The sequence below is a fragment of the Pipra filicauda genome, unplaced genomic scaffold (genome assembly GCF_003945595.2).
Source record: "Pipra filicauda isolate LSUMZ 115617 unplaced genomic scaffold, ASM394559v2 scaffold1_size10287979_pilon, whole genome shotgun sequence".
NCBI lineage: Eukaryota > Metazoa > Chordata > Aves > Passeriformes > Pipridae > Pipra > Pipra filicauda.
Window position 1 is genome coordinate 3,110,149 of NW_024104310.1, and position 13,725 is coordinate 3,123,873.

A 13,725-nucleotide genomic window follows, 5' to 3' on the forward strand; every position below is an offset into this window, starting at 1 on the left:
CCTTGAAAATCATTGCAATCTATTTAACAGTCAACTAATCCTGCAAGGGAAACAATTTTATTATAATCCAGCAAGAGGGATTGCTGTGTTTGTACTCTAACCATCTGAGCTGAGAATAGAAGTGGGAATGGAAAAGGGAACAACGAAGCAGAAAGGATACAACTCAGCTATGAACTGAAAGACTTAAAAATAAACCCAAATCTCATGTGATAGAAGAATATTACTCAATATGTTCAGACTATGACACAGTAAATGGAGAGGAATATGATACACAAATGCAGATGAAAGTAGCACAACAGCTATGCTATATGAGCTGTAAATGAGAATGAAAACCAATACTTACACAGTAAAAACTTTAAAAACTAGCAGGTGGGCTGCCCACATGGGATGAAATATCAGCTAACTAAATTCAAGTTTAGAGATAACATTCCAAAGAAGGTCTTTGGGCACACGCAAACAGGAATCTGCACATGAACATGAGTTCACTACAACAGGAACACTGACCAAAAGCACAGACCTCCTTTTATCATGCCATAATAAAATTATTTGTAACTTTATAAATCAGTTATACTAAATTACCCTAAACTATTCAAGATAAACTTATAAAATACACAGTCTTGTGTGCTGATCTGCTTATGAAAAGCCCTGCTTCATTTCTCACTTCTGACTCTACTTTCTTCAAACACTTCCTAGTCATCCCACCTGCTGATAGCACAGTTCAAGTCAAGCTGTTGTTATCAATAACATATATCAGTGCTTTTCTAAATGCCTGTCTACATTATTATAACTCATCTGGTACACAGTTTAATAGATACACTAATGCAAATTACATTGAATTAAATAGTTTAAGGACAGGTGTATGTGTCCCAGTCATGATGTAATATCTGGATTGAGATACAGCATGTTATCAATTACACCTTAATAATACTCATGCTCCATGGGATATGGCATCAGGGAATGAGTAGTAAACAACATCTCAAATTATGTTTTGTTGTTTTATTTTCCTCTTTGATGACTGTGCAAACAAAGAATGTCACACTTTTTTTATAGAATATATTTGGTGCTTCAAATGGATGCTTAATGTACCCTGACAGCCATCTGCCTCAGGAGAGGTGGGCTGCCCTGTAGGAGTGCTTATTTCTCTCCAAGACTAAGTGGAATGAATATAGCAGGAATACCCCAGATTTCAGCATCTAAAATGCTGACAACTCATTAGCCCAGGTGACTATGACAAGGTACCTAAGGAAGAACATACCTGGGAGAAGACACTGGCAAAAACCTGAAAGAAAACAGACAGTTTTGGGTTAAGGTGTACTTGAACCTTCACCCAGGAGATAGACAATGTGTATCAGCAAACTGAGATAACTTCCCTTGTACAAAATCCACTTGGCTTTCAGTTTTATCCCTAGTCTTCTCTAACATTTCTATTTAAATATACTTGGGAAGAGATGCCTGAACTCCCTTAAATGTACAAAAATTGTGAGTGACACCTGCAGAAAGTATGAGGGGGGGAACGGCACCATGAGAGAGTAATCCTGGCCAAGTTTAACTCATTAGGAGCTACTACAAAAGGCTGATGGGTATTACCATCACTAAACTAGCCTTGCAGAAAACTAAGGCATGCTGTATACTGCACAGAAGGGCCTATCTTTGTATACAGGCTCTTCTGCAAGAAGTGAACTCCATTATGTTCCAACTTGCCCTGACAGAAGGCAACATCAAAGCAAAAACCCTCATAGGTGTCACAGCATTGTGCCAGGCCAAGCAAACCCATCCTGCTACTTAGCCTGGTTTATTAGTGCAGGGGTGTTGCCATAGAGAAACAGATCACCTATTTCAAACTCAGTCAGAGCAGTAGTGCAGGCAAATGGGAATAAAAAAAAAGAATACATAACTAAAAATAAGCTTAAGGGAGGAAAAAAGCAAAAGGCAGCAATTTCATTTAGGAACTCCTAAAGCTTGCAAACAGCTTCACCCTTCTGCTTGTGAGTGTCGTACTCTGAGTGGAGAACATTTTCATGAGTCAAGCTCTGCCACTCCAAACCCTCTTCAGACCAGTGCATAGACTTAGAGATTAAATGAATGTAAAGGAAGTGTTCAGTCTTATTTCTTTCAAAAAAATGCTTGTCATTGTAGGGAGCTTAATTTTGTCCCATGTTTCTACCTCCATATATTAATGCTTGGGTCTCTTATCCAGTCACAGACTGCTAGAAAATAGCAGTGGGAGAAGCAACAGAAGTTCTAAAACATATCGAAAAATTAAAGAAGTTTTGAGCATCGTAACGTGACTGTAATACAGACACCACTTTTCTTATGCTTATTTGCTGCTGTTGTAGAAGAAGGAAGACTTTTAAAGAAAATTTTTATTTAGAAATTATGACACTGATCAGAAATAACAGCTTGTGAAGACATTTTCCTCAGTTCGATGAGATCACACAAATACAAGTTTTATGAACTTATTACACCTACTCAAACTGTAAAAGTTTTCTTCAAAAGCACAGGCTACAGTAAAAGCAGAAAACAGATGTCTCGAAGTTTTAATCTAGGTGAGTCTTTGTTCCAGGTATGACATGCAAGATCTCAAACAGACTTCCATGGGACCTGTGATCAGTTTAGTTTTTCCCACACATGTCAAATGTTTTCTTGATCACTGGACACTGCTGTGCAATGTTTCTCTTCAGGAAGCCTTCAGTGCTTTCTTATTGCATTTTGCAATAAGTGATTGCAGGAGCACACACGTACAGCAAGAACTGCCAACGTGCCCAGAGAGAAATACACAGTCCATATAGCTGACTAGTGCAGCACCAAAGGAAAAGGATCCTTCCCAAGCTCAAAATACCTTAATCACAGGTTTTGTTTCCTAAAGTTTAATTTGCTTGTTTTCAGTGTTCCCTACTGCATGTAACTAAGAAGTGCTCAAATTCATTCTGGAGTTAGAATGTGTTGCTTCCTTTGTTTTAATGTCTATGTCTACACTGCTGCTGTCAGATAATATACCAGGTACAATGGATGTTTTATCAAATCCCTGGAGAAATGAATCAGGATATTTATGATGACTTCAACTTGCCACTACGTTCAACAAAACAAAAAGGTGGTACCTAATCTTCAGTTCTGAATTCTGGTCTTCTATCCTCAGGCTAACCTGGGCTACTCAGAAGCCATCGTGCACAACTGGTCTCATTGTGGACACATTAGCCCACGTTCAGCTGTCCTGTCACACGGAGTACATCTTCTCTCAGCTTACCAGCAAGGAATTTCCAAGAGAACATGTAGTTTACCCTGCTGAGCAAAGGAATTAGAACAATGAAAAAAGGATCAGGGACAGAATAGCTTAATGTGGTTCTTGCCAATAACATGAAAAGATGAGCCAGTTGTCAGAAAATATCTATAGGAGGGTTTACTTTGCTTTCTAAAGTCATTCTGAATTAGCTACACATTGGTGCAGTTGGTAGGTCTTCTGAGAAGGAATTTGACAGGAAAGTTTTTTCCTAGTCTGTATCTTAGAAGTTATGTGTTCAGAATTATAGAATCACAGAATGGTTTGGCTTGGAAGGAACCTTAAAGATCATCTAGTTCCAACTCCCCTGCCATGGGTGGGGACACCTTCCACCAGAACACATTGCTCAAATCCCCGTCCAGCCTGGTTTTGAATACTTTGAATGGGACCAATCAGCCAATTTCTCTCCAGTTTAGAGACAAGGATGTCATGTAGGACAGTGTTAAATGCTTTCCACAAGTGTAGGTAGTTGACACCAGTTGCTCTTTCCTCATCCACCACTGCCATAACCCTGCACAGAAGGCCATCAAATTTGTCAGGCATGATTTGCCCTTAGTGAAGCCATATTGGCTGTCATTAATCACTTCCTTATTTTCCATATGCCTTAGCATGGTCTTCAGGAGGATCTGCTCCTTGATCTTGCTGGGCACTGAGGTGAGACTGACTGGCCTGTTGTTCCCCAGGTCTTCCTTTTTTCCCTCTTTAAAAATGTCGGTGTATGCTTTCCCTTTTCCAGGTCCATATTTAAATCATCCTCAAGAAGAAATTAGCTTAAGATGAAAATACATCGGAGTGATTTCTATACCAATTTCAATTTTTTAAACTCATTATTAACCTCATACACTGAAGACAGACTACACAAAGCTTATTATTGGTAGGAAATGCCATTGAATTAATATGATACTCTTGAATTTAATGTACTGCTTCCTGGAGAAAAACTGAACAATGTCATCAAGCGTTTTAGGATCCATATAACCTGACTGCATGAGGAACATAAAACATTCCATTGCTATGGACAAAAAAGCACTATAATATTTAAAGTAGTTCATTAGATGAAGTCTCAACTTAGCACCTATGCCAGAGCTTCAACTAACCTATCAACAAATATTTGTTTATTAAACCTAGTAAAATATTTCAGACAGTAAACCTGTAGCAACTACATTTGAAATTACTTTATATGAATAGAATTTCACAGGTTCCCTCTGTGTTAGGCTTGCAAGGTGCAATGATAAACTGCTTTTATTTTCAGAACATAGAAAAGCACATTTCAGAGAAAGACAATTTTTTCCATCTTTGCTTTTTAATAATTATTTTAAAATATAAAGATGGTCATACTTGACAAAGGGAAGCATACATTTATAAGATAAGTGGTAAAGAGTCTCAAATTTCTTTTCTCAGCTGCTGAGAACCTTACACAGCACAAGGGAGGTGAGGGGTGCTGAGAGAGAACACAAAGTCTCCCAGATCTCTGCCAGCTTTATGAAAGGTCAAAGCCTGGGGTTCCAGCTTCCCAGAGCTCCTGGGTTTCTGCTGACCACATGAGAATGAGAAGTGAGAGTGGGAAGAAGGGAATTTTCCCCATTAAGTGAATGGCTCAAGAAATCCCAGGACAGGTGGAGATGGCAGCACCAAGACAGGCTTAAATTAAAGTCTGGAATCCACATCTGCAGGTTCCTATGTTTATTAATTAGCAGTTTAGAGTGTGTTTTGTACACATACGAGGACCTTGTCTTCGTCGACTAAAAATTTTTCTGAAGATATCCTTTTATTTCCTCTAGTGGAATTTTTTCAGGATGTACTTACATGGCAACTCCCCCTCCCCTAAGTTAGTTAGGAAAAATCTGTGTACAAACAAACTTCATTTAAATTGTTCTCTAAAAGCAAATTTGAAATAGTCACATTTAAGCAAATGACAAATAGACAGGTTTGAAGGTGAGAAAAAAAATTATCATAATAAAAAGTCAACTTTAAACTTGAGACTATGAACTGATCTTAGAGATTACAAAAGAGGAAGTGGAAAGTTATTTTTGCATGGTACCATATGAAATTAAAGGTTTTATTTAAGAAATGCTTATACATTAACTTTAGCTCTTAAAAAAACTATTTTCTAACTTCAGAAAGATTCTAAAAATAGATTTATAAGAAATGATGCCAAATAAATTCTTCCCCGAAAATCAGTGACAAGCAGTTACCAGATCAACAGCCATCTGCCAGTTGTGTAAATTAATTTACTTCCAGTAATGTAATATCCCCTATATCCCAATCACAGATTATCTAGTTCCAACCTCCCCACTATGTATAGGGACACCTTTCACTTGACCAGATTGCTCAGAACCCCATCCAACCTGGCCTTGAACACTTCCAGGGATGGGGCATCCACAAGGTCTCTGGGCAACCTGTTCAGTGCCTCACCATCCAGACAGTAAAGAATTTCTTCCTAATATCTAATCTAAGCCTACTCTCAGTTTGAAGCCATTCTCCATTGTTTTCTCACTATATGCTCTTTTTGTACAGAGTTTCTCCCCATTTCTCTTGTAGGCTCCCTTCAGGTACTTGAAGGTCACAATTAGGTCACCCCAAAGCCTTCTCTTTTCCAGGCTGAACACACCCAATTCTCTCAGCCTTTCCTCAGAGGAGAGGTGCTCCATCCCTCTAATCATCTTTGTAGCCCTCCTCTGGACTCGCTTCCTGTCCAGAAGGGAGAAACCGAGAGCTGGATGCAGCACTCCAGTGGGGTCTCACAAGAATGGAATAGAAAGACAGAATCATTTCTCTCATTAGAGCTTCCTTATTTAATCTAACTTTGGATAGTATCTCAATAACACATTATCATCACAAATCACCATCAACTCCACGATTCAGAGCATCTCTGCAGGAGTGGCTGAATGTCGGACACTGCACACTCTCCCCTTGCTGTGCAGCCCACCTACTGAATACACAACACATGTGCCCATAAATTTAGGAAACAAATCATGACAACACAATTTTGAAATTACAGGTAAGAGATACTTACACGAAATACTTAAATTTTCAATAGTAAGGAAAACAAACTTCTCCACAATACTAGTCTTTAGGTGTGATAGCAATTTCAAACCCATAAGTGAATTGTCTGTCACTTAAACAGACAGAGTCCTTACAGCCCTTGTTAGAAGCAGCTGTGCATTCAGTAACATTCATTTCAACACTGAAAAAATTTTCTGCAATGAGCGATGGAGAAATATAAGTGGTAAGTATTAGCACATGCATGACTAAAATAAGAAAATTCAACATTTTGTCAGAGGCATTTTTATCCTTTAAGCAGAACAGAAGACTGAGGAGGTATTTTGATTCATGCAAAACTTCAAAAATGCAGAATTTACATAAATGTCTTCTAATTCTCACCATTTGTAGTTCCACTAGAAAACATATTCATGAGCTTCAAAGAAATTAATCACAGAATCAGAGGGGTTGGAAAAGACCTCTGAGATCATCAAGTCAACCAGATCAGGGCACTAAGGGCCATTCTTTCTTAAACACCTTCACAGACAGTGACTCCACCATCTCTCTGGGCAGCCTGTTCCAATGCTTGAAAACCTTTTCTGTGAAGAAATTCCTCCTAATGTTACAGAAATCTTACATATTCTGTTCCAATGTTAATTGTGAGAGGCATTTTATTATTATATAAACCAATTTTGGTTGTCCCACCACATTTGAAAAAAACATCCTTGAAATGATAATCTGACATCAGGTGGGAGGAAGATAAAAAAATGAAACACTTCAAGACTAAGTTCATTGACTGTCCTCCTCTGAAACATTTGGGAAGACACTGAAATAGTCTGTGGCTCTGGATGTGACAGTACAACCTCACATCAGCATATCTGGAAAAAATTAATGTTTTCACTGTATTGTTTGATCCCAACAAAAAAGATTCAAGTGCCACATGTAATAGCTAGAACTGTCGCCAGTTAGGGATTTCACTGATAAGAGAATTAAATTAGATCTAATTAAATTAAACAGTAAAAAGAAAAGCTGGCTGACTCTACATCCTACCCTCTCTCTGCACACCACCATTAAGACAGCAAACCCTAACAGACTTGAGAAACTCTTAAAGCAATAGTTTCTGCTACTGCTCATGTTTAGTATCTTAAAGCTGAACTATAAAGCATCAGAAAACATACTTGAAAAATAATGTTGCATTAGATAATTGACAGGGAAACTGTTTGATCACCCAGTGATCACACTGCAAAGCACCAAATTATAGGGTTCATTTCAGTGACAGGTGGATATTCACTGGAGGGCAAGAGCAGAAGGGGTTTCCTGTGGCACTGATTTGCCAGTTCCCTCACCCTCTTCCACAGGTCTGTCAGCCTCCCATCCCTGACAGCAAAGAACTGTTTTCCTCTCAGACCTTTACAGTTTAGGATTTTCTTTGTTCCTAGATTTTGCTATAAGAATGGAAAATCAGTTCAGCCTGATTCAAGTCTACTATTCTCCTTCAAAGCAGAAAAAAATAGAGACCAAGGGCGAACAAGTATCTGGACAAAATCCCCTAATAACAAGCAGGAGTAGGCAGTATGCTAGGATGAAGAAAGTAAAACATTCTTTACTCCTGCTTCTTCCAGGCCTCTGGCTAACTGTATATCTTCTCCAAGACATTAAGTGGCAGCAAGATGGGTATCAACTTGCAAGCAGCTTTTCCAGTGTTGCACTGGAAAAAGAAATCCATTCTGTTTTGCTCATTGATATTCTGTCCAATTTTTAAGTTTTTATTTACATTAAAAATTACTTTCAGAATCTATTACATTCAAAAAAATGTGTTCAACAGCCTTTGCTGAGTCAACAAATTTGTGATAAATACATGGGTCCTCATTTTTGCAATGAGGAGAGAGCTCCACATCAGCAAAAGAAGGAACTGCATGCCAGCTCCAAGGAGCCCAGACAGAAGTGCTCCTGGAGTTCTCAACATTATTAATATTCTGTTTTCAAAACTGCAAGACATAATTCTTATGTTTCCCTTTTAATGTACAAAGCTACTTTAACACTTTCAGGTTTATTATAGCAATGTATTAATGTCCTAGATACTTAGAGTAAAATCCTGTTACCAGTTGCTATGCTGTAGCTACTAGGTAAGCAAGCTGCACCTCAGAAGGACATGAAAAGGTCTGAAATTTTAAAGGCTAAAAGTAGTAGGCAACTTAAAGCAAATCCAAAATTAACAGTATTAAACAGTTTTTAGACAGTGAAAAAACCCCTGTCAAATCTGGAAACGTGTATTCTAATTTTGATACTGTACTAAATTCCCAATTTTAAAAGACGTGTGACCAGGCATAACTGCTAGCTTTGAGATGAAAAGCAGAAAATCATGCACATTAAGGGAAAAGAAAGTTAAAGCAGATCTAAGTTTTGTGTTTGGTTTTGGGGTACTTTTAAATTCTGATTCTACCTTGAATAATTTTTTTAGGTCAGTGCCTAACTTTCCTGACTTAATTAAATCATCTTTAGAAGTTGATTTTTAAAATTTTTCTGCAGGACAGATTAAATTGCTATTTGCAATAAAACTATATTGCTACAAGCATACTTCAGGGGTATGTAGGATGGAAACAGGACAATTAGGAGAAAACCCACTAGTTTTTATTTTACAGGTAAGTTATTTTTAAGACTTGTGCTTACAGTATCCAAGAAAGCGTATTAAAAACTTGGAATTCATCTGCAGTCATCATACAGTCATCTGCATCGTCCTCAGGAAAGTTTTAGGATGTACAAACCAAATGTTGAAAGCCACTGGCAGATACCCTCTGCATGGCATGTGATACATCGACATTCTGACTAATACACAATTGTGGGGATTAATTTGAAAAGCATTGAGCATTGTAGAAGAGATAAGAGCAGACTCAGCATATAAAAATAACTCAGCATAGATTACATAAAAGACATAATCAGAAGTTAAGCAAGGAAGACAACTGCATAGCTGAGGGGAAAATAATGGCTCCTTCTTGGAAGTTCAGGTTGAGGCCCTACGACACTACACTACACTACAGTTTTCACTCACATTTCACCTGCTATTTTTCCACATGACTTCTGTCTCATCCCACATACAAGACAGGCAATGCTCTCTCGCTAGGCAGGTGGTCAGACTTAATTTGCATAGGTACCACTGAATGATCACTCACTCAACCCAAAATTTGCTGGAGGACCATGACTGCAAGAACGATCAACTCCCAGTTGACCCTGAACTTGCTCAGGATCTGCTGAAACAGCTGGATCCCTACAAATCTATGGGACCTGATGGGATTAATCCAAGAATCTTTAAAGAGCTGGCTGATGTCATCACAAAACCTCTCGATTTTCAAGCCATCTTGGGAATCTGGAGAAGTCCCAGCTGACTGGAAGCTGGAAAACTTTGTCCCAATCTTCAAGAAGGAGGACACTGGAAAGTACAGGCCTGTCAGTCTCACTTCAGTGCCCAGTAAAATCATGGAAAAGATTATTCTGGGAAGTACTGAAAAATACCTCGAGGACAATGCTGTCATTGGTCACAGCCAACATGGTTTCATGAGAGGGAAGTCCCGCTTATCCAACCTGATTTCCTTCTATGACAAGGTAACCCACCTAGCTGATCAAGAGAACCCAGTTGATGTAATCTTTTTGGACTTCAGTAAAGCTTTTGATATTGTCTCTCATAGGATCCTTCTGGACAAAATGTCCAGCACACAGCTGGATAACCGTGTTATGAGATGGGTGAACAACTGGCTCACAGGTTGAGCACAAGGAGTTACAGTGAATGGGGTAACATCAGGATGGCACCCAGTCACTAGTGGGGTTCTGCAGGACTTCATTTTCAGCTCAGTTCTTTTCAACATCCTCACTAATAACTTGGATGCAGGACTCGTAGGAATACTAAGTTTGCTGACAACACTAAATTGGGAAGAGCTGCCGACTCCCTTGAGGGCAGAGAGGCCCTGCAGAGAGACCTTGACATATTAGAGAGATGGGCAATCACCAACCACATGAAGTTTAACTAGGGAAAGTGCCAAATTCTGCACCTGGGATGGGGCAACACTGGATGTTCGTACAGACTGGGGAATGAGAGGCTGGAAGGCAGTGCCATGGAAAAGGACCTGGGGGTTCTGGTTGATGGCAAGTTGAATAGGAGTCAGCAGTGCCCTGGCAGCCAGGAGGGTCAACCATGTCCTGGGGGGCATCAGGCAAAGCATCACCAGCCAGGCGAGGGAGGGGATCGTCCTGCTCTGCTTTGCGTTGGGGTGGCCTCACCTTAAATATTGTGTGCAGTTTTGAGCACCACAATATAAGAAAGATATAAAGCTATTACAGAGTGTCCAAAGGAGGACCACAAAGATAGTGAAGGGTCTGGAGGGGATGCTGAATGAGGAATGGCTGAGGTGCCTTGGTCTGTTCAGCCTGGAGAGGAGGAGACTGAGGGCAGACCTCACTGGGGTCTTCAACATTCTCACAGGGGGAAGTGGAGGGGCAGGTACTGATCTCTTCACTCTCATGACCAGTGACAGGACTCGAGGAAACAGCCTGAAGCTGAGTCAAGGGAAGTTTAGGCTAGATACCAGGAAAAGGTTTTTACCCACAGGGTGGTTGAGCACTGGAACAGGCTCCCCAGGGAAGTGGTCACAACACCAACCTATCTGAGTTCAATAAGCATTTGGACAATGCTCTCAGGCACACAGTGTGATTCTTGGGGTGTCCTGCATAGGACCAGGAGTTGGACTCAATGATCCTGATGGGTCCCTTCCAACTCAGCATATTCTGTGATCCTTTGTATCTGTGTATTTAAACATCTTCCCAACATCACTCTGACAACACTCTGACTAGGCTCCACCTGACAGAGAAAGTAAGGCCAGCTTTAAAAAATAAAGAAAAAAGGCACCACCACAAACCAAAGCGCTCAATAATTTGGAAGTTAAATTTGAAGTCCAAGTTTTTAAAAGTATTTATCATTTTGACAGCCATGTACGTGTGCAGATGAGAAATTCAAGAGAGTGCAACTGCTCCTGTGAACACCAAGTGCTTTTACTGAAGTGACCTGAGCAGCAGCTAGTCAGGCAGAGCAAACTCTGTTCATTGACCATTGAATGAGGAACAGATGTGATGAAAAGTACACAGACATAATTTCAGACCATTTTAACTGCTACCATTCCAAGTATGGAGTGGCTATACTTCACATTTTACATACATTCTTCTCCTTCAGCTGGTGTCCGAGCTGATTCCTTGGATCTTGTCTGCTCTGCATAACAATTGCGATAACTCAGTGCTCAGACTGGATCCCAGACTTGCACCTTTCCTTTCTTCTTCAACACTGTGAGTAATGTTGGCAAATTTATTTTGGCTCTTGAGAGTTTCCAGTCGGAGACCTGAAATAACTTTGCAGGGACGTCTTCAAAAGATACTATTCATTAAATTCTGAAGAGACATGTGAATGAAAGCAAAAGTTTGAAATATAAAGCTCTACCTGTACAGAATTCTCTAGTACCTTAAAAGCCTCTACAAACATTTACACTCCTCATGCCCCTGCAAGTTCAGTCGATATCAGCCCTGGCAAGGAGCTGCAGCTGCTCCTTGATCGTTTCCTCAGAGCCTTCTCTTCCCCATTAGTTAGTTTGCAGGTCACCTCTTTACAGTTCCTATTTACTTTAACCCCCAGAATTCAAAGAGGTTGACAAAATAATAAGGTAATGTGACAGGCATGCAGAATTTAATTTCAAGTACAAAATACTACTCCAAGCCTTTTCTCAAATGCATGCATGATTGGGCTAATTCAGATTTTGCAGGCAGTGTTTCCACGCTTCTAAAAACCTTTGTTGTTTTATTATTTTTCTCTTTAGGTTATATTCCAAGATTATAAGCAGTTAAGGCAACCAAGCTAAAGAGAACCACACTCATCTCTGAGGCCCAGCAGCTAAAACCTGCTGAACAGAGTAGTTTTGCAGCTATGGATCCAGTTTGGGAGACATTAAGGACACCTAAAAATGATCATTTTTAGGACTCCTGAAATTATAAGATATTATGATTAGTAGTAAAAGATTTGTATCATTTAACTATTTAAAAGGGAACACACCTTACTTAACAGATCTCTGACAAGAACTAAATCATAACAATAGTACACATTTATAAACTGCACTTGAGGACCCTCAATTCCAAATAAAGTGTCATTAAAGGTACATTACTAGCCATATTAATACCTTCTTTCCTGACCTTCAATATGCCATCCTTTTGTAACATATTTTTTCAGGTAAAAAGCAAATGAAAAGTCTTAATGGAAACTTGCAGAACACTGCATTCAGAACTTAAGACAAATCATTTGCTAAAATTTCACTTCATAAACTTTGTGAAGTCATTCCACAGCAAAAAGGAATTTCGAATAGAGAAATGCACAATAAGGAAGAAACATAGCACAAACTCCAGCATAAAGATTGAAGTTTTCACAAAGCAATAAGCAACCAAAAACCCCACAAAACAAGCAAAAAAATATTGCTTTTACAAGGTAAAGTGTTACTCAGGTGCTGCATACATTATATATTTTAAGCAATCAGTCAGATGTCAGTTGTAAGATTAAATCTGTGAGTATGGAATTACTGTTATGAGGAAAATCTGGTAAAGCAGATGTTTAAGAATTGAAAGGAAAAGAACAGATGAGGGCAGTATAGATTTTTGTCAATTAATACTTTAGAAGATAAGGAAATATTTACAGCTATTTTTAGCCACAGTTTCCTGCCGTTTTCCAGACTTACGATGTTTAAATCAAAGTGCTATTTGCAAAGGAAAACTGTAACTCTGACAACTTTCACCAGCTGAAGCTGTTCCAAGGGGAAAAAAAACAAAACCAAACAAACAAAAAACCAAACCAAACCAAACAAAACAAAACAAAAAAACAAATCCAAATGGGTTCCTTCTAACTCCTCTTCCCTAAGCAATCTGTGCCATATCAGCATATGCTAGCCAGGAAGCATCTCAAAGAGTCATGTTTTCAGCACTGTAATGTAAAAGTAAACACTGAAAAACAGGGGAGAGATTGATTCTTACAGGTTAAAGAGCCACAAACAGAAGGGAAGAAATAAGTGGTGTCATGGAAATAAAAAATTAGCAAAATTTCCACAGAGAACAGATCAAGCTGACTAGTCACCACACCATTTAATTAAAGATGCTCTATATTTTCTCTAAGGAAGTGCACTAAAATGTATTCCTTTTCAGTTTTACAGGTGTACCTAATTTAAAACAGCATGAAACTTATAAATAGGAAAAATCAAATAATCTATTTCCTCAAGACTGTTTGCTGCTCCACTTGTCACATTCAATTCCAGCTCATGTATCATGCTAGGAAATCCTCTGTTACTACCATCAATATAAGTTGTTTTTTTTTCTCCCAGATTCACTGAAACTAGAAAGACAGAATATATATATATATGTGTATATATTAATATGTGTGCATATATATTATTTTT

The 13,725-nt window shown here is 38.9% G+C and overlaps 1 protein-coding gene across 4 annotated transcripts in view; it reads right to left on the reverse strand.

Moving 5' to 3' along the window:
• The window catches only part of ZEB1 (zinc finger E-box binding homeobox 1), a 122,055-nt gene that overhangs the window by 47,885 nt on the left and 60,445 nt on the right, over positions 1-13,725 (reverse strand). The window contains exon 2 of one of the 4 annotated variants that reach the window (XM_039380637.1): positions 1,256-1,279. The exons of the other annotated variants lie outside the window; for them this stretch is intronic. Within the exon in view, the coding sequence (XP_039236571.1) occupies positions 1,256-1,279 (24 nt within the window). The remainder of the gene's footprint in view (positions 1-1,255; positions 1,280-13,725) is intronic. 4 annotated transcript variants of the gene reach the window in all.